The following is a 20,557-nucleotide window of genomic DNA, read 5'->3' as shown; positions in this document are numbered from 1 at the left end:
GTAATTTTTGAGCATTGAATGTGGGCACTGTGCTGAGTTTTTCATGGATTCTCATTCCTCCAACAACCCTATGACATAAGTCTTGCTATTCTCCCATATAAAAACACGGACCATCAGTGGAAATTGTTGACTCTTTTCCAGCTGAATGTTTGGGGGCAAATTCTTCATTATCTGAGGTTTACTGGATGGAGATAATGCGATTCATCTGCCAGGGTTTTCAGGGATGTTATGAACTTCAGCTGATAAAAGCTCTCTGAAATCTAAAATGCTCTGTAAATGTTCTTGCTGTTTTAACTCATCTTTGAGGGCTCCGGCCCTGAGGGAGATGCCTCTCAGCCAGATTTAGGGGCAGGGGAGAGATGAACAGGCAATTGTGGTGACTATTGTCCTCAAGAGATGGAGTGGCTCTTGCCCAAATGATTTCTATGCATATCTAGGGCAGGTGTCCTGGCCCTGAAACTCACGCAGTAAGGTAAGCAGACAACCACCTTCCTCTCCCATGACAATTTCAGCCAACTGCTCTGTGCTTCCTGCAGGACTTAGAGGAGGTCCTCAAGAGTGAACTGAGTGGAAACTTCGAGAAGACAGCCTTGGCCCTTCTGGATCGCCCCAATGAGTATGCTGCGCGGCAGCTGCAGAAAGCTATGAAGGGCCTGGGCACCGATGAGACAGTACTCATAGAGATACTGTGTACAAGAAGCAACAAGGTCAGTCTCACTTGAGCCCTCGGTCCCAACTCCTGGAGGACAGGCCATTCGTGCATCAGAGATGGCTGGGCCGCACCGGAGGAAGCTCACCCTCTACGTGGTATCCACGAGTGGGCAAGAGTCTGGGCAGAAATGTATCTGCTAAGCTCACTCGGGAAGAACAGATCTGTCAGTCCTCTAGAGGTCAATCTTCACCTTGCTGCCTCTGGATTGACAGGAGAGCTATGTCAGTCTAGGTTTTGTCTTTCTAATGGATGTGGTTTGCATTCAGGGGGCAGAATTCTATTTTCTCAGCTTCTAGTCTGACCTTGTAAGCCCTCTGCTGTGAATTATCAATAAGTAGCAAGTATGTTTGAGTCACTGCCTCACACATGGCTGTTACCATAGAGTAGAAAGCTTCAATAATGGGCAAAGGTGGGGGTACCAAGGATTCCAATGAACAGGTCCCGTGGCCACTAGCATCTCCCTGGACAATTCTGTATTAGTCGTCTTTTGTTGATTTTCTTTGGGGCTTGGGAGTTTCGATATTGCTATTTGGCTTTTCTTCTTTCTTTCTTTCTTTTTTGAGACAGAAGTTCATGTAACCAAGACTGGCCTCAAATTCTTTATGTAGCTAAGGATGACCTTGAACTCCTAATCCTCCGGCCTCTATCTCTGAATGTTAGGATTATAGGCATGCACCACCAGACCCAGCTTTATGCAGTACTAGCGATCAAACCGAGGCCTTCATGCATGTTAGGAAAGCACTCTACCAGCGGCGCCACACCCCAAGCCTGACCCTGTGTGCTTCCATCAGCATATATCTCCCCACTTGGCCCTTGCGCATGCACCGCCCTCTAGAAGCTGCGCGTTTGTTAATGTGCAGACACAAGCCAACTTGTCTTTGGTTCCCCAAGCCAGGAAGGAGGGTTGAGAGTAAGATTCACAAATCATCCTTAGAGACACCCCTCCCCACTGGTTTCTCCACAACCACCAATCGCAGCGGAGTAGGGGGGTATAGCAAAAAAAAAAAAAAAAAAAAAAGCCAGAAAATCCCAGCATTCTGAGGCTCCCAGGGGGCAGTGGGGTGGGGTGGAGGGGGGTGGGGCTGGGGGACAATGGCAATGGGTAGAAAAGAGAGCAAGAACGTCGGAAGCACTGCCCTGCCACCATACGTCGACATAATGGATTGACACCCTGATGCTGGCCTTCTGCTTCTGCTTGAGGCTCAGTCATGTCCCCACAGAGGCACCATGAACCAAACCACCACAACAATCTCCAGTCCTTTGGATCTCTGGGTTAATAAACCCCCTCCATTTCTTTCTCTTTTTTTTTTTTTTTTTTTTTTTTTTTTTTAGTGATGGGAATTGAGCCCAGAGCCATGCAAATGCTCGGTCAATGAGCTGAGTTCCTCAGCCTTGTAACCTCTCCATCTCAAGGAGACAGGGTAGAACCTCAGGGGAGGAGCAGCCCAGACCCTGTCTGACGTCACTCCTTTTTCTCCATTCATGCCCACCCTTCCCAGAGACGCCAAGGTCCCTGCAATGAAGCACCTGGTGATGTCGAGAGCAAGCAGTACCTGCTTTTGTAAACCTGTTACCTTATTATTCTTTTCTTAATCTTAGCAGGGTTCCTTTAAGATCCAAGCAACCAGAAAAGCTTTTCTTTCAAGCAATAGACCTAGTGATTTAACAGAAAAAGAAAAAGAAAAAAGAAAAAAAATAAAAAATAAAAACACACACACAAGTCAAGTGAGGGAGGGGTTGGGTTCAGACAGATCTCAGGAGTAGCTGGAAAACACAAGGTGAGGAAGCTGCATAAACAAAGTAATGAGCAGCCCCTACCACCTGGTCTGCCTCTCCTCCCCACCCACTTAACACGCCACACCCCCCTCCCCACTTGGTGCCCTCTGCACACCTGCTCTTCTCTGACTGTGCTTTAAACTCAACTTATGAGCTGGGGTACCAGGAAATGCCTGTTCTTAATCATTGCTGGCTTACTAGTAAGCTGACACAGCTCTGAGGTCGGCAACTTGACACAAAGGATGTAAAAAAAACAAAACAAACAAACAAACAAACAAAAACAAAAAACAAAAAAAACCCGCTTCCTTGCCGGGACACATTCTAGAGGGCAGCTTGCACCGCTGACCCAGCAAGTTGTTTAAAGCATAGGCAGGCTGGAAACCACCTAGGCAGCCACCGTAGGAGGCTAGCCAAATCAACTGTGGCCTATGCTAGAACTGGATACTTTCTATCCCTTCCAAAAAACAAAAACACTGATGGTCTGTGTTAGAAAATGGCTGGATCGCCAAGACAACGGGGAGTTAAAAATCAGCCACAAAACAATAAGCACTGCTTCCCACAGTCTAAAGGTATGATGTGCACAAAACAGTTCTGGGAGTTCTGTTGCTAAGGTTCCTTTCCTAGGAGAGACATAAACAACGTCTTCCCCTAAGGTCCCAGTGGCAAGCCAAGTATGCAATTCTACAAAATTCACTCTGGGGAACCAAGGACTTTATTAGGCTTACCCATAGAGCAGTTGGTGAGGTCTTACAGGCAGGAGTTTGGGTGGCCTTAAGGCAGCCACACTAGAAGGTCTGCACTGAGCATGGATGCCCACTCCCCCATGGCTACATAGATGAAGCTCCTTTCCCTAGTCCCCCTTAGCCTATATACCTGTAGCCCTCTCCTTGGCATCACCATTACAATCAGGGCAGAATTACATATAACTGATTGGGAGAAGTGGCTGTAGATTTAGGCAAAACTCCTATGACCTTCCACACCCCTCTTCCCAAGAGGGAAGGTCAAGAGTCAACAAAGCCCAGCTGTGATGCTGTTTTGCAAGTGGGCATAGCTGCAAAGTTACAAAGGTGGTTGACCTTTGGCTTGGGGAATAGTACAGTAAGCATATATACAAGTATACAGAACTGTTATAGACACCTGCAAGACACACACTGAACTCTATCCTTGGTTGTTCAATTGGGAATAAGGGGAACAAGACTGGGTTAAGAGACAGAGGAAAAATACTAGCTATTAGCTATGATACTTCTACCTTTCTATTTCCTTATTGACAAGGCATCTTGGTAGCTATGTCTGGGATAAGGTATGGTGTTTTCATACATATACAGTGTCATGGCCAAGTGTGAATAATGGGCGAATACATCACCTTAAATATTTATTATGCCTTTATGGTCAGTGTTGGCCCTATTCTTTTATTATCTATTTCAATGGGGTTTCTTATATCTCTACCTCCATTCCACCAACCCCTCCAACACAAGGTAGGGGAGAAAGGTTAGTGGAGGAATGGGGCAGATTCTCTTTAGGTACTTCTGGCTGGTTAGGGTTGTCGGGTTCTTTGGCGCAACACCAATCTCAGTTGTCAGGATATCCAGCAGTCCAGCAAACAGTAAATGAACCAGAAGCCTTTTCTCTTCCTCCAACAATCTCCTTGAAATATATATATACATGTGTGTGTGTGTGTGTGTGTGTGTGTGTGTGTATCAAAGCATCCTCTTCTCTCTCTCTCTCTCTCTCTCTCTCTCTCTCTCTCTCTCTCTCTCTCTCGCCTTTGATATTTATCCCCTCTCTGAGTCCTCTGAATTAAACTGTCTTCATACCCCTCTCTGAACCACAAGAGGCTGTTACCAGCTGGCAAAGACATGTCCCACACAAGGCAGTTATCAGCTGTGGATAAACCAGAAGCACCCAGTATTCCACACTTGGGATCAACATAAAAACATGTTTACATAACATAACTGAGTTTTTAAAGAAACCAAAACTTCCACTAGAGGTGAGAGCATTCAGGATCCTCTCTTTTAGCCACACTGAAATATACAAAATATTCTTGTTTACACCAATTGTCCTACTGTGCACACTAGAATGCCTCACTACTAGCTCACTGTGTTTCATTTACCTTTCCATGGGTGTGATAAAATACCATGGCCAAGAAAGAGCAACTCATAGCAGGATGGGGATATTGTAACGCTTGGTTCCAGGGGCATAAAAGTCAGTGACGGCAGGAAGGCATGGCAGCCCAAGCAGGAAGCTGAGAGGTCACATCTTCAACCACAAACTTGGAAGCAGTATAGAGTGAGGCTATAAACCTCAAAACCCTCTCCTAGTGAAGTCCTTCCTCCCATAAGGCTGCACCTTCCCACAGCCCCCACAAACAGTGCCAGCAACTGAGGACCAAGTTGTTTTTGGTTTTTTTGTTGTTGTTTTTGGTTTTTTGAGACAGGGACTCTCTGTGTTAGCCTTGGCTGTCCTGGACTCACTTTGTAGACCAGACTGGTCTTGAACTCACAACGATCCACCTGCCTCTGCCTCCCGAGTGCTGGGATTAAAGGCGTGTGCTACCATGCCTGGCTCTGGGGACCAAGTTTTTAAATGCCCAAGTTACGGGGGGGACATTTCTCACTGGAAGCACCACATGCTATAACTTAGTGCCACTGGCCCCTCTGCCACCCCTACTTTCTCCAGCCTTTGGTAACCACCATTCTGCTTTCTGTGCCTATGACGTTAACTTTTTTATACTCCATAAGTGAGTGAGTTCATGGGGTTCATAACTTTCTGTGTCTAGATTATTTCATTCAAAGTAATATCCCCCCAGGACCGACTATGTTGCCATAGACAACAGAATTTCTTTCTTTTTATCAGTGAATAGCATTCCATTGTATAAATATGCCATATTGTTGCTATTTATCTGGTGATAGATCCCCCAAGCTGACTCCACTTCTAAGGACACTGTATGCACATACTATTTATGTATTTGAAATGCTTACACAGAGAGGACCACTTTATACTCACAGACTTCCCATAAGCCTGTGCTCTGCTCAGTAGAGACAGTCGTCTTAAGGGAACATCACAAAGGCCCCCTACATCTGAAAGCAGATGTCTGCCCTGTCTTCCTCTATTGACTCACAGCCTAGACATTAATCCCTTCCATCATCTTCCTAGGAAATTGTCGCCATCAAAGAAGCTTACCAAAGGCGTAAGTAGCTTTTGTTCTGGCTTTGGGTTGAGTCTGTTTCTTTTGAAATCCCACTGGGAACTCAGTCATCCATTTTTCCCTTTTCCTTGCTCTTCCTCAAAAGTATTTGGCAGAAGCCTTGAATCTGATGTCAAAGACGATACAAGTGGAAACCTAAGAAAGATTCTGGTATCTCTGCTACAGGTGAGAACAAACAGGCTTTGCCTACTTCATGATCTTAGGAACAAATGCTTAGCAATGTGCTATTGTTACAAACAACAACAACATGCTAAAGGAGAGAAGTATTTACTTATAATCTTAGAGAAGGGGTCAGGGAGGCAGCTCAGGTGCTAGAGTGCTTGTCTAGCACGAAGGAAGCCCTGGGTTCAATCCCAGCACCAGGTAAACTGGGAGTAAGAGTTCACACAGGTGATCCAGCACTTTAGAGTTGGAGACAGGAGGATAAGAAGTCCAAGGTCATGCTTGACTCCCTTTCAAGTCTGATGCCAGCCTGACCTGTAGGCACAACAAGATCTCAGACAGGGGAGTGGCTCTTTTAAGATCTGGCCCTTCTCTCCATAGCCCTAGGGCTCCAGACAGACAGCACCCATTTCTCACTGACAGACAGCCGTCCACCACCCTCCCTAGTTCACTTCTCCCACTTGGGCACAGTGACAGCAGAGAACGTGAGTGCGTAGGTTTCACCCACAGAAGGAAGGATCTTCTGTTTAACTGCCCCAAACATAACAGCTCTCAATGCATCATGGCCCATTTTCCATCAGTGTCCATGGGCCAAGGGTCCAGATATCTGTACACGAAGTCCTTCATGGAGGGTCTCACTGGGGTAATATCAACTTGTCCACATGTCAGCCACCCAAGGCTCAGGGAGAAATCTGTCACATCAGGGGCCCTTTGCCGGCATCAGCGTCTTCTTGCTATCTGTTACCCAGAGGCCATTATGAGATCCTGGGACGTTCTCCAGAAACCCACTGCATGCCCCTCCCGCCTTGCCACCACCAGGACAGTTTATAATCAGGTGGCCTGCTTTCTCCAAAGCCAGCAGAAGGGTTCTTCTGGGACTTCCACCTCTGATCTTGAAGAACTCTCATCTGGTTAGGCCACTGGGCCAGGGGCCACCCAGGATAGTTTCCCTTCGGATTTCATTTGCCTGATTAGAGACCTGGGCTACATCTGCAAAATTCCCCCATGCTATCGGGCATGATGTCATTGTGAGATCATCCACAGCTAGGGAAAGGGGGTTATAGCAGGGGCCGGATCACTGTGGTCATTTCAGCACTCTGCCACCCACCATGGGATTTCTTTAGACTGCCATAGTCTTCCATGACCAACTTTCAAAGTTCTTTGGCATCGCCACTGAATTTGGTATTTGAGGAGAAGGAATACTTGTTTCCTACTGGATTTCAGGTCACTGTTAGCTTTCACTGGATGGTGGATTTGATGAGAGACCTTTGTGGGGTGGGAGAAAGAGAGGAGGAGGGGGGGAGAAAGACAGAGACAGTGAAAGAGAGACAGAGAGATAGACAAAGTCAGCCACATAAATTAAACCGGTTTCCGGTCTTTCCCAAAAGATGGCAGCAAAGAGCAGGCCTCACCACTCTGACAGGCTGACTTGAGCTTCAGCTGGAGCTCCTTTTCCCCCACGTTGCTCCTGTATCACTGGGTTCGCTCTGCTTTTCTGTGGTTAAGCAGTTGTTGAATTAATGGCAATCTTTGTAGGCCAGTCGCGATGAAGAAGATACTGTGGACAAAGACCTGGCTGGTCAGGATGCCAAAGATTTGCATGATGTAAGTGTTTGCGTGCACCTGGCTCCATACATTCTTTTGGTTTCTGAGGTATTGGCATGGCTTTAACAGGCATTTCTTTGTTTCATGCAAATGAGAGTTACTTTGGAATGAAATCCGGCCTTTGATAAAGACATAAATGCTACAGTCTGCACAGATCATATTATAAAGACTCATTCCTGTTCTTATATTGTGGGGTTAACCACCTCAGATCCATTTTGGAACCCAAGGTGGTATAAATAAAGGCTGATATGTCACATACACTGTGGGCTAGAAGGTCTAAATGCTCCGTATATTCGCTTGACTTCTAAGTACGCGTATTTTGTATTTCACTGTAAGCGAGGCCTTCTCTTGGTCTTGTGGGTCTCTCGGCTCCTGCCTTCTTAAAGGAAAGAAATCTGCTGAAAGGCATAGATAGTTTAAGCAGAAGTTTATTAGTAAAGCAAACACCCCAAAGAGAGATTAGAGTGGGATTCTAGAAGGAACTCTCCGAAAAGGGGATACTCCAAGTGGGGTCTGCACTATGGGTTTTAAGGGTGTTTTGTGAGTATTTATGAGACGGGTGGCATAAACAGAGTAAGGAGATAACCTTTTCTCTCTCGTACCACGACGGACTACATCTCTATTTGAAGATATTTCTTTCCATGAACCTCTTAAAAAGCCCACAAGGGAGAGTCAAGACCACAATGTAAGTGATATTATAATAGCATGGGGCCTTTTGAGGACACGGGCCTTTAGATGGAACGCACGTGTAGCAGTCGGGAAGGTGTCCTGGCGCATTGGTTTCTGATATATCAGGAGCAACCTCACTATAGACTCAAGGACATTTACCCACAAAGTGACATTCTGACAGCCAGGAGACATAGCCACCCCGACAGTTGTAGTTTTCTACATTACATAGTGTTTAACTGCTTGCCTACCCAGCGTCAGCAGCAATGCATGTTCAGTCTTTTTCATATGAGTTCCTTTCACATTGTCTGCACTTGGCCCTTTAAGGCAGGCGAAGGCCGCTGGGGTACCGATGAGCTTGCCTTCAATGAAGTCCTGGCCAAGAGGAGCTACAAGCAGTTGCGTGCTACCTTTCAAGCTTACCAGCTGGTAAGTAGTGAAGCCCTGACACTCAAGGGCTCCTTCCGGCACCGTCCTGGGCTATTTCTAAAGGAAGCCAAGACCTGGGATGTGGAGCTGAGTTTGGGGGATGGAACTGTTTACATCAGTGGTTCTCAGTGGTAGGAGAAGGAAGGGCCGGGATACTGCCAAACACAACACAGAACAGCCCGACAGTGCAGTACTGACCAGCATCAAGTGTGGGACTGAGGCTGGGATACTCTGAGTCACAGGAGAGCCAGGACAGTAGAGAAGTTCAGGAGGAAAGCTTGGCACACAGAGGGCCCCCGCGCAAATCTGGGATCTACTGATAACAAGTGCCTAACCTCCTTCTCCATCATCCTCAAAGAGCCATCCTAAGTGTGAGGCCATGGGCAGGCTCAGAACCCTATCTGGCATGTGGCAAGCATACAAATACTAGCTTTTGTTTTTATGATTACGATTTACTGTCTCATGGGACAGATGTGCTGTGCCTCAGAGAAAGGCTCCTGAGAAAAACATGCATAAATTATGCTTCTTTCTAGTCTCACGATCGCCATGAGCCAAAAAAAAAAAAAAAAAAAGAGCTGGCTATTTCAAGGTACTTCGTGATAAGTCCCTTTCTGAGAGAAAATTGTTAATTTGCAAAAGAGCCTATGGGGAGTTTCCGATTTCTTTTTGTCTTCTGTTTTGTTTCTTTGGAGAATGCTTTTACCTCTTCGAAACATTTCTATGCCCAGTGCTTGACTTCAAATTTCACAACAATATCCTAACTCTCATGCAGGCCAAACGGCTATTTTATGGTGGCCCACAACTGCAGAGCAAGGAGCCATCTGTAACTTATCAGGACCACACAGCAAGTCGGTAGCAGAAATGTACAAGAACTCCAGGACCCCCCGGCTGAGTTCCTACCTCAGCTGGGGCTGGCTGCTCCTCACTCAAAATAGCCTCTCATGTGTGCTGCCAGCAGATGAAAAGACAAAGCTTTGGAACTGTAGCCTTACTGTATGTGAGCCCTAAGGGCCCCCTGCTTTCAAATCGTGCCCAGTGTCATGATCAAAGGCAGCTGGCCCCATGCTCTCCGGTCTCTGAGCCCAAAGCCCATGGCCACTGAGCTAGAGGACTTATCTGTGATCTTGGTTCTTTTTCAGTGTCATGAGGGCCACCAATGACGTTTCTGAGGATGGCTGACATTGATGATCACTATAGAAACACACACACACACACACACACACACACACACACACACACACACACACCATGAACAAGTGTCATTGGTAAAATAGTGAAAACAAGTGACTAGAATCCAGGCCATTATCATAAAGTTTGTCTCCAATCGATAACATCATAGTGATTTGAGAAGCCATTAAAATGAAAATTCTCAGTCCTCTCTTTGGTCCTACAGAACCACACTTCCTCAGCTTTGGGTCTTGAATCTGAGGCATGCTAAAGCTTGAGAAGTGAGCTCTAGGCTTAACCTTGTTCAGGTTATTGGGGCTCTATGCCTTGGTTTCCCCAGTTGTAAAACAGAGTTGATAATACCTACAGAATTAGGCCTTACTGGGTGGGATTAGCAAGGATTCAATGAATGAACAACAGCAAGCACTGAATACCTGGCCTGGGGTAGGTGTTCAATAAATACTAGCAATTGTTAGTCGTTTCCCTTTGTAAACCAACAGTGACAATGAACACATTGGGAATCATGTGATTTCATGATCATTTATACAAAAGTAGCTCTAAGTCAGCCCCCAAAGCCTTGCTGCCCTGTTGTTGATCTTGACTGTTATTTTTCTTTAAGAGATTACTGTGCTGTTAGAAACCAGGCCCTGTAAGCCTTGCATAGTCACTGGCCAAGAGCACAAAGATGCCAGTATGCCACCACTGGATTGTTATGTATTACACCGTCCTGGAATAGAGGTGGATTTAATGTTGGCATTACACCTCAGGGGTCTGTCTTTTTTTATTCCCCCCTTCTAAGTCCAAGTCTTAACTTCTGACTCACCCCAGATCAGTTCCAGATCGAGCAACAGGACCTCAAACTGCCACAGCATGCAAAGGGATCACAGTCCTGAGTTGATTAAGCATAAAATACTGACACAGTTACAGGGCCAAAGTAAGTTCTGCACACGGGGGATCAGCAAGAACAGTATGCTCACACACCCACGGCACAGCCTTGCCGCCTCTGTGTCGTGGGCACCACTACCCCGCGTCTTCACGTAAATATCGATGAGTCCATGCAAGAGGCTTTGGCCCTTTCACTGCTGGCATGCTGTCAGATTGGGGGAGTGCATTTGGAAAGAGGAACATGTGTCCCCTATTTTTCCTATAAGCGCCATACAGGCACCCGTTTATCTAGTCTCTGAGACTAGTTTGGCCCAAAGATAAAAAAGAGCACCTTAAGAACCAGGTATTGGAAGAACTGAAAAGAAAAGTTTGCAAAGGAAGATCCCAATAGCATGGGCCAGCTCACTGTCTTCAGACCCCTAAGCAGCTGCCAGTGATGGGTGAAGCAGGAAGAGAAAAGGCATTATGTGAATATCGCCCCCTAGAGGTACATAAAGAAGACACACACACACACACACACACACACACACACACACACACACACCCCTTTCAACAGTAGAGCATGACATTGATGCTTAGACTCAGGTACGGAACCCACCTCCTGCCTCTTCAAAAATGCACCTCTCCAACTCTTGTCTGCTTTGGAGGCTGAGAGTCTACAGAAAATTGAAAGCCACTGTTCTGGCTCAGTCCGAACAATACAAACAAAAAGTGGTTTCATGGCAGAGGGTGCTGGGGTTCACCCAGACCCGTGTGACCAAAACATCCTCATGAAATACAATCTCGGTCTGCACAACAAAGAGCCCAGGTCCTGGGGAAGTGATACCCACCCCCTCCCAAAGCGCTGACTGCCACATCAAACCCCAGAAAGGTGGACCAGAGCTCAGAGCAGGGGAGCCTGAAAGCTTCTGTTCCCTTGTGATCTGGTGCCCTCGGCTTTACAAAAGACTTCCAGACATGTGAGTGGAGAGCAGACCCTTTGTTACCACTCCCCCACTCCACCCCACTTACACACACATATTGTCCTTACATCACAAAGAATGTTTGTTTGCCTTTGTTTTTTCCAGTAAAAGCCCCAAACTCTGCTAGTGTGTACTCAAATGTCTCAATTATTTTGAGGATCAACTGTGTCCTGTCCTCAAAGACAATTTCTAAGAAAGAGACAAAACCCTCAAAGCCAGCACACTCCTTTCTCTTTATTTGCCTTCCTTGAGCTTGGCCCCGACAGTATTTGTGTTAAGGACAGGCACAATTTACTTTAACTTTAGTTTCTGTAAATATTTGGAAAGAAACCTAGTGTGTAATACTGTGCCAAGCGACGTGAGCCAGTGGTGAATGTATAAGACCATTAGCAATCACCCAGCAGTAAAGGGAATGACATTTTGATGTGGTCAGCCCTGGCTTCCAGCCCTTGAAGCCTCACTCTTTTATGAACCTTAGATCTAGTTTCATCATGAACTGCGTAGCCTCGCCTCAAACTTTACCCAAACTGTAAGTGATTGAGTCTTCAGGGCTAAGACAGGTGAGAAGAAGGAGACCAGGGCCAGAGTTTCAGCCACAGCCTCCAGGAACTTGCAATGGAAAAGATAGAAAACATTTTGGAAACTAGGATGCCATATAATGTAAATTAATATTGTTGCAAGCTGAGGATACAGCTCAATAGATAAGAGTGCTTGGTGAGTGGGCATGAGGACCTACATTTGAGTCTCATACCCATGTGAAAAGCCACCAGGAATGGCCAGACATGCCTGTAACCTCAGGGATATGGCAAGGGTATAGGGTGATGGAGAGGCAGGATTGCCTGGCCCTGCTGCCTGATGACCTGCCTAACTCTATGTTCAGTAAAACACCCTTGTCTCAAAGGAAGATGATGGAAAATGATGATAAGATACCAGTCATCCTCCACTGGCCTCTGCACACACTGTCTGTCAATGTTAATGGGTGTTCTCCCTCCCTCCCTCCCTGCCCCCCCCCATACACACACAGGGAGATACACATATGCTACACATATAAACTCATACACAAAAGAATATTGTTGTAGTACATATCCATTATCCTGCCAATTCCTAGTTGTACAGATGAGAAAATGGAAGCTAAAAGAAATGACATTGAGTGGGGCCGAGAGCCCCCTTTTGAATAGGGAAGGCTGGTACATCATCCCATCTTGTGATGCAAGAGGCAGGATAGGCACCCTTAGGGGCACAGCACTGAATCTGGCACTGTTTCTGAGGGAAGCTGAAGGCTAACAGCAAAGCCTGCAGTAATGCCTGGGCTTTGTCTCTCTCTCTCTCTCTCTCTCTCTCTCTCTCTCTCTCTCTCTCTCTCTCTCTCTCTCTCTCTCTCTTTCTCTCTCCAGCTCATTGGCAAAGGCATGGAAGAAGCCATCGAAGAAGAGACATCAGGAGACTTGAAGAAGGCCTATTTAACTATAGGTAAAGTAAAATCAGGAGAGAGAGCTGTCCTAGCTTGGGCTCCTGGGAACCGTTCAGAGATATGGAGGTCTCCTGACTGGAGTAATTTTGGAAGCACCACATCTAAGCAATGCTGGACAGGGCAGAAGGTGGATGTGATGCAACTTTTGTTCCCCAGGGAGCTCTGAAGGTGGGGATGTCCAAAGTGAAGTAAGGAGGCAAGTCTCTGTGCTCTGTTAATGATGGCACCAGTCACTGGACACAGGCTGTGTAGCCCAGGACCATTGGCAACACTGAGCAGGCAGCTCGTTCTTGGAAGGTGACTTCTGAGAAGGGACCCAGCTGTTAGCAGTCAGCAAGCAACACTGGCACTGAGTGCCTGATCCTAAAGAGAGTGTCTAAGTGAATTCCATCACAGTATCTCCTTTGATAGTACAGAGAGTATGGGTCCCTGGGAGCATCTATCCAAAGCCTGAGTCTACTATCTAAGCTCAAGTAACAGTATGCAGCTCATATGATACACACTGAAAAGTGCCCACAGTTAGGACCTGTGGGCATGTTCGTACACATGTCTGGTGGCCAGACGGTTTCTTTTCCCCCTTCAATGTTCCCAAAGAATGAAGTCGCTTTAGAAACAGAGGGTAGGGAGGCTAGATTTGGGCCATGCCAAGTCAACCCCAGGACTTTCTTCTCTTCAGGTGTTGCCCAAGGCCAGGAAATAGCAGAGAGATGGGCACAGGGCCATGCCTGGCATGCTCCCTTTTCCTCTTTGTAAGTCCTGGAATGAAGACATTGTCCATTGTCCACATTGCTGTGGTAGGGAGTCCATCACAAATGGCACAGGAATGGAGAGATGTGTCCCCCAGAAGAAAAAGAACCAAACAGCTCTGGAACCTAAAAAATGTGCTCCTGTTGCCAAACTCCTTTGTGGAGTTCTGAGGATGTTTTATATTCATAGTTTTATTTTAAACAATACTGGCAGCTGACCTTTTTTTCTAACTATGCTCATTTTACATTCAAATTAGCAAACATCAAACTGATGCACAGAACCCCAAACCTTACCTACTCTGTTCATGCCCCACACTGAACACCCAAGAGCCCTGTGTGGACAGCTGTCCTCTTGGCTTCACGAAGGAGTGACCCGATGACTTGTTCTAAGGGTCCAGACCTTTCTTGTACTTGTGATACAAGAGTCAAAAAGACCCCAGAGCACATTAAGAAGACACCAACGCCACCATTCAGAACAGTCAACTGTCACCATTCAGTGACAGCATTTGCCTGGCACCTGCCTGGCCCAGAGTTGTGCTTGGTGTAGGATCAGAGGCAGAAAAGACCCAGTTCTTGCTTGTGAGGGCCTGAATATCCACAAAGAACACACACACACACACACACACACACACACACACACACACACACACACACACACACCTCACAAATAGAGAAATAGCTTCATGAGTGTGTTCTCTGGACGCCTGTAACCCTACTTCACTTACCTTGTAAAGACATCACTTAACTGCTCAGATCTATAGGGGCTGAGATCACATGATCACCACTATGAACATTTCTTGAATAGGGCCCATGAGCCACCTGCCTTAAAATAATCTCCTGTTAGGGAAATGTCTTGAACCCACCCCCAGGTTCACCGCAGAGAGAGCAGAAGTGGGGTGCAGCCTGGAAAGCCACTGTCACACACTCCCAGTGATGGTTTTGTGTTCAGTACAGTTTTCAAAGCCCTACTCCTCGAAGGCAAGAGGAGCAAGGTATGCAGAGCCATGGCTGTCGTCGCTTCCACTCAATGCAAACAGTTTTATTACAGCTATTCCCTAGCTGTCCTGGTCCAGCCTTTTGAGGGATTCCTGCTACTTCCTACTAACAGAAAGATGGCCTTTGGATATTCATCAGTGTTATGTGGCATAGGAAAACCTTGTGGATGCCAGCAGCTCAAATGGCCTGGGGACCATAGTGAGCCTCAAGTATGCACCTGTCAACGTAGCACAGGGGTTTCCTACCCACCTGTGGAGTGTGGAGATAGAGACACTAGACATCTGGCCCTTGAGTGTTCCACTGAAACTCGGGTGGCTGCCATATGGCCTGAGAACTAAAGGAGATTGGCTCCTGACCCCAGGCTCTGCTCTTCCCCTTTGCTCAGAAGCATCAGCCACACAGATTGTGACCTGGGGAATGAAAGCCCTGCTCCAGAGCAGACAAAGGTTCACACTGCACACTTGTGTTGAATTCATCACTGTACTAGCATTGAAACACTGCTGTAATTCTAGCACTGTACCTCTCATCAAAGTCAGGGGGTTTACTTGAGTTTGAGGCTATTCTGGGCTATCTCAAAACAAAATACCAGTAAGATTTCTAGGAAACTGCCAACAACCTAAAGAGCAAATGGTTTGTTCCTCTTAAGCATTTGTAGTGGTGGATGCCTACAAGCCTAGGAGGATGGGCAGGAAGTTCTGACTTTCCTCCAGGGTGAAGATGCACCCAATTGCCTGGTTGATGAGCAAACACCAAGCCTCATCAGTTTGGAAACAGCAAAGATGGCAGGCAGGGGGAGGGCCAGAAAAGAATGCAGAGCAGCAACATAGAAGGGATCTTCGGTAACAGGGACAGACATCTTTGTCTCACATACCAGATAAAAGATGCTGGAGACCTGCAGATGGGAAAACAGAAGATACCCAAACAAATGCAGTAAGGAGAACAAAGGGTGTAGAGGTTGCTGAACAAAGCAGGGTGTGGTCCAGCTGAGCAAACCTTCTAGATATGAGGTTCTATTATGGAAGGCTGCTGGCCAAGCTGTGTTCCCACGGAGCCCTGCTCTAGCCCCAGAGGTTCCACTGTGCAGCGCCAGCTATGTGCATGAGTAAGACTCCAGACCCCCACAGCATGGGCGTGAGGAGGACCCATTCTTCCCCAGGGCTTGCAGAGAATAGATGCCATCCTCCTCATTCTCCAGTGGTATTTTGACCCAGCTCTGATTGAAGAGCCATGCTATGCTGACACAAGCAACCTTCTAGATCTCATTTCACAACAGTAAAAAGTCAGATCCTTCCAAACCTCTTCCTGTCAAGTCCAGAAGTCCCACGGGTACAGGAGACACTGTGCGTAGACAGGGTCCCCCTGTTGGTCACCAAACCACAAGAACGTTTCACATCTTCCTTTTCCCTCCCTCCCAGTGAGATGTGCCCAGGACCTTGAGGGCTATTTTGCTGACCTACTATACAAAGCCATGAAGGGTATGGGGACAGATGAGGAGACGTTAATTCGCATCATTGTGACCAGGGCTGAGGTAAGACACACTTCACACTTGACGTAAAAAAAACAAAAAAAAACAAAAAAAAACAAAAAAACTTCAGCATCTTCCCCTCCCCCACTGATGTCATTGGCTGCTATTATTATTATTATTATCATTATCATTATTATTATTATTATTATTATTATTATTATTATTATTATTATACTATTTCTCAAGAATGTAAGACAAAGATAGCCCTTCCCTTCCCTTCCCTTCCCTTCCCTTCCCTTCCCTTCCCAGAATATGCAGAACACACTGGACTTGCCTTCAATCTTCTCCTTTTTATTAAAATACAATACTGAGAGTTGATTCTATTTTTGTCATCTGTGGCTCCAGAGAGCTGGTGGCGCTCTGTGAGGGGGAACTGGTGGAGTTCTTCCAAGGTAGCACAGCTACACCCAGCTCTATTTTAAGGAAGACAAACCAGAGACATGGAAAGGGGTCACCCTGCAGCACGACAGAGATAACGCACAAATGATTTCCTCACTCTCTTAACAGAGCACACACCTTACAAGAATGGTCTTTCAGAAAACAAAAACAAAAAAACACCCCCCACCCCACCCACCCAAAAATCAACAAAACAGTTTCTTGGCTTTTTTTTTTCCCCAATCCTAGCCCTCTCAAAGAGCCATTTTAGACACACTTTTGTCTGATTAGCGTTACTCCTCACTCAAATTTAACAGCTGCAGATAATAGTGAATATCTCGTTACACACTACATGAGTAGGGATACTTCACATATAAAAAGACTGGGGCTTCTTTTACTCCCTAAGAGCCAGCTTGCACCCCATCTCCGAGAAGAATGCGAGCGTCAGAAAGAGAATGGAAAGAGTAGCCAGAAACTTGGAATCACCTACCAAGCTTCACAGAAAACGCCTTGGGCTGGCGTGTGTGTGTGTGTGTGTGTGTGTGTGTGTGTGTGTGTGTGTGTGTGTGTGTGTGTGTTGGGGGGGTGAGTGGCCCACAGTCTGAAGGGGATGTGAAATGAAGGGGAAGTGGCAGGCATGTCCCTGCAGCGGCAGAGGCCTCGGAGAATGAAGGGAGCTGAGCGGCTGCAAACCACAGACATCAGCCGGGAGGGAGAGAGGTACCAACCCAAATTCTGACCCGTGCCTTTCAACAAACACTTAAAACATCTGACGTTGTTTTTAAATATAGCTTCACGGCAAGGCGGTTCTTTCGTTTTTATTTCTGTTCCTGGAATTTCTCCTCCCCCTCTTTCTCCTCCTCCTCTATGCTCCCCACACCCCAGCAGCCTCTTTGCCCCTGGAGTTGGCTTTCCCTCCCTCTGTTCTGAGTCTCTCTCTCCCTCCCTTCGGGGGGAAGGAGGGGGGGCCTTGCTTTCCTTGTCTCTCCAGCTCTCAGCAACACAGCTCCTAGCTCCAAAGAGGTCTTAAGAGAAACAGGGTTCTGTGGACCCTGAGAGAGACTGGATCCCACCGGAAGGCTTGTCAGCATTCTGTGTCCACTAGGACGCAGACCACGGGATGCTTGACTCCATCTCAGAATGGACCGCCTGTGAGGATGGGTGAACTCCACAGGTGGCCAGTCTCTTTGGAAAGCTTGGGGGCCAGGTGCACGTCTGTTTAGGGGATCCTCCAATCGTCCACATGCACTAGAACAAAACGCCAGCTGCCCCAATCCCGTACTCCATTGTTCTGCCCCTCCCCCAGGACTGGGCATCCAGCCAGGCAGTGGACACCCAAGCACGGCAGCAGGGGTGCTCACAGCATCTGCTCTCCAGTAGTCTCTCCCTTGAGAGCTGCATCCGCTTCAAGAACATCCTTACTCCCCGACTCTCTCCTACCTTTCCCTCGTCTCTTTCAGTACCACCTCTCACTGAAGCATAGACCAGATGCTCGTCTATGGTGTCTAGGCCTGGTGTGGAAGGCAGAGTTCAAACCAAAACCAAAATGCGGCAAACAAAACACTGTTTCTTTGGAGGACTTGTTTCGTCCTGTCAGAAATTACCTTTTTCCTCCCCTAGTGTAGCTCTCTCTCCTTTACAGCTGAAAGAATCTAATGCAGAACAGTGTGTTTGGCTGTTTTCCTCTTGACCTTCCTTTAGCCCCTGGGTTCTTTTTTTTTTTTTTTAAAGATTTATTTATTTATTTATTATTATGTATACAGTGCTCTGCCTGCATGTACATTTGCAGGCCAGAGGAAGGCATCAGATCACATTATAGATGGTTGTGAGCCACTGTGTGGTTGCTGGGAATTGAACTCATGACCTCTGGAAGAGCAGTCAGTGCTCTTAACCTCTGAGTCATCTCTCCAGCCCCAACCCCTGAGTTCTTAAGCTTTCTATGAATTAGAATCAAAGTAAGTCCTACAAATAGTGATCAGTTTGACATGTGTTAACTGGAACTATTATCCTTCCTGGTCTGGCACAAGGAAGCAGTACATAATTTCTTCTTTTTAATTATTATTTATATTATGTGTGTGGGTGTTTTTCCTACAAGTGTGTCCCTGCAACACATATGCCTGATGCCCAGGAAGGCCAGAAGAGGGCATTGGATCCCTTGGAACCGGAACGACAGGTGGCTGTGAGCTATCGCGTGGGTACTGGGAATCAAACCTGGGTCCTCAAAAAAACAAACAAACAAAAAAAAACCTGGGTCCTCTGGAAGAGCAGTCAGTGCTTTTAATTGCTGAGCTGTCTCTCCAGCCATTGATTGATGTTTAATTTCAAACCTCCATCTGGAAAATCCTCTTACCTTCTATCAAATGCTATCAGATGGTGTCTTGGAAAGCAAATATGGCTCTGCTACCCAAGAACGAGCCATTTTCAAGTACCTATAACACATTCAGAAAAAAAATATTTTATAACACATGGAAAAATATGTAATTTAAATTTTACTTTCCATAAATAAAATCTTATTGAAATAAGTGGTGTGTGTGTGTGTACGTGTGTGTGTGTGTGTGTGTGTGTGTGTGTGTGTGTGTACATATTCACATAAAGAGATACTTTACTTTTAGGGGGCTAAGGTAGGCTCTCCTTTTCTTATCTGTCAAATGTAAATGCCAGCCCAGTCCCGCAAGGTCTGCTATAGATATAATAAATGAATATGATGGCACAGGAGGGTACCTGCCATTTACAACAAACACGAACCTATCAATGCTGTCACCCACTCTGTTGTCATCATTCCCACAGGTGGACCTGCAAGGGATAAAAGCCAAGTTCCTGGAGAAGCATCAGAAGTCTCTCTCTGACATGGTTCGCTCAGACACCTCTGGGGACTTCCAGAAACTGCTGGTGGCTCTCTTGCACTGACCCACAGCTGAGCAACAGCAATGCGGCAGTGTGGGGAGGGCGCCTTATCAGGATTCTTCACCATAGCAAGTCAAATTTGCAACTGGGTGAAACCTTTCACCTCCTAGGTTGTTTGCTCATCAGTCTAAATGGAGCCCCAAGGCCAAGCTGTTGAAGCCAAGAGCAGCATCCTTCAAAATGCTCCAGCAGTTCACCTTGAATGCTGGCTTAGCAAGAACCTAAACAGCCTCCCAGCCTTCCTTTAGCATTTTCAGTGAGTGCTTTCTAAGCACAAATAAAATCAGCAATTGGTGGAAAAAAAAAAACCAACCACCTGAACATTCATAATAAAATGTTGAGAAAATTATATGCCTCCCAGATGTATAGACCCAAAGTAGAGGTTAAATGGCTAAAGCAGAGTAAAGACAAGATTAAACCGTTTGTTCATTTCCCTTCTGTGTATTCAGTTTCAAAGCCTTTCTGTTAATTACAGTTATGGTTTGTGCCTCCATCAGCTGCTTTTCCAAACTAGTTTGATGAACTTGGGTACTTGCCTGGGAAACAGAGAACTTGTGAAGTCCAAATGTACTGGGGGATTGCAAACATCTATTAGCAAATCACCAGGGATGGCACCAAGATCGGCATAGAGGAAAGAGAAGATCCGCCTGTGTGAAATGTGACTAGACACAGAACTCCCACACTGTCCCTGGGTCAGTTAGGTTTTCTCACCTCTGATCTTCCAATCTGTCTTCCTTCTGATCTTCCAATCCAGTTAGGCCAAGCAGGGTGCCAATGGGATCACGGTCAATGCCCTGCCTCTCTGGGTGGATTAATTCTGTGATTATAGAATCTCCTTTCCAAGATGCTAGTCTTGTAGCCACATAGAGCCACTCAGAGACTGTCAGGATAACTTGGACACCTTAGGCGAGCCAGCCAGCTGACCTGTCTTGGATGAGGTCTGTGCCTGGTAGTGCTAAGTACCACAACTT

General features: G+C 46.5%; 1 protein-coding gene across 1 annotated transcript in view; it reads left to right on the top strand.

The window, feature by feature from the left end:
- ANXA13 (annexin A13) overlaps nucleotides 1-20,020 on the top strand; it is a 50,243-nt gene extending 30,223 nt beyond the window's left edge. The window contains exons 4-11 of the mRNA XM_084748196.1: nucleotides 537-707; nucleotides 5,642-5,675; nucleotides 5,779-5,858; nucleotides 7,392-7,460; nucleotides 8,454-8,555; nucleotides 12,964-13,039; nucleotides 16,198-16,310; nucleotides 19,470-20,020. Coding sequence (XP_084604322.1) covers nucleotides 537-707; nucleotides 5,642-5,675; nucleotides 5,779-5,858; nucleotides 7,392-7,460; nucleotides 8,454-8,555; nucleotides 12,964-13,039; nucleotides 16,198-16,310; nucleotides 19,470-19,589 — 765 coding nt within the window. The 3' untranslated portion in view covers nucleotides 19,590-20,020. The remainder of the gene's footprint in view (nucleotides 1-536; nucleotides 708-5,641; nucleotides 5,676-5,778; nucleotides 5,859-7,391; nucleotides 7,461-8,453; nucleotides 8,556-12,963; nucleotides 13,040-16,197; nucleotides 16,311-19,469) is intronic.
- Nucleotides 20,021-20,557: the final 537 nt, after the last annotated feature.

Source organism: Acomys minous (genome assembly GCF_964271855.1).
Source record: "Acomys minous genome assembly, chromosome: 12".
Classification (NCBI taxonomy): domain Eukaryota; kingdom Metazoa; phylum Chordata; class Mammalia; order Rodentia; family Muridae; genus Acomys; species Acomys minous.
The sequence above is the reverse complement of the archived record's forward strand: the minus strand, read 5'-3'. Positions and strand labels throughout refer to the sequence as shown.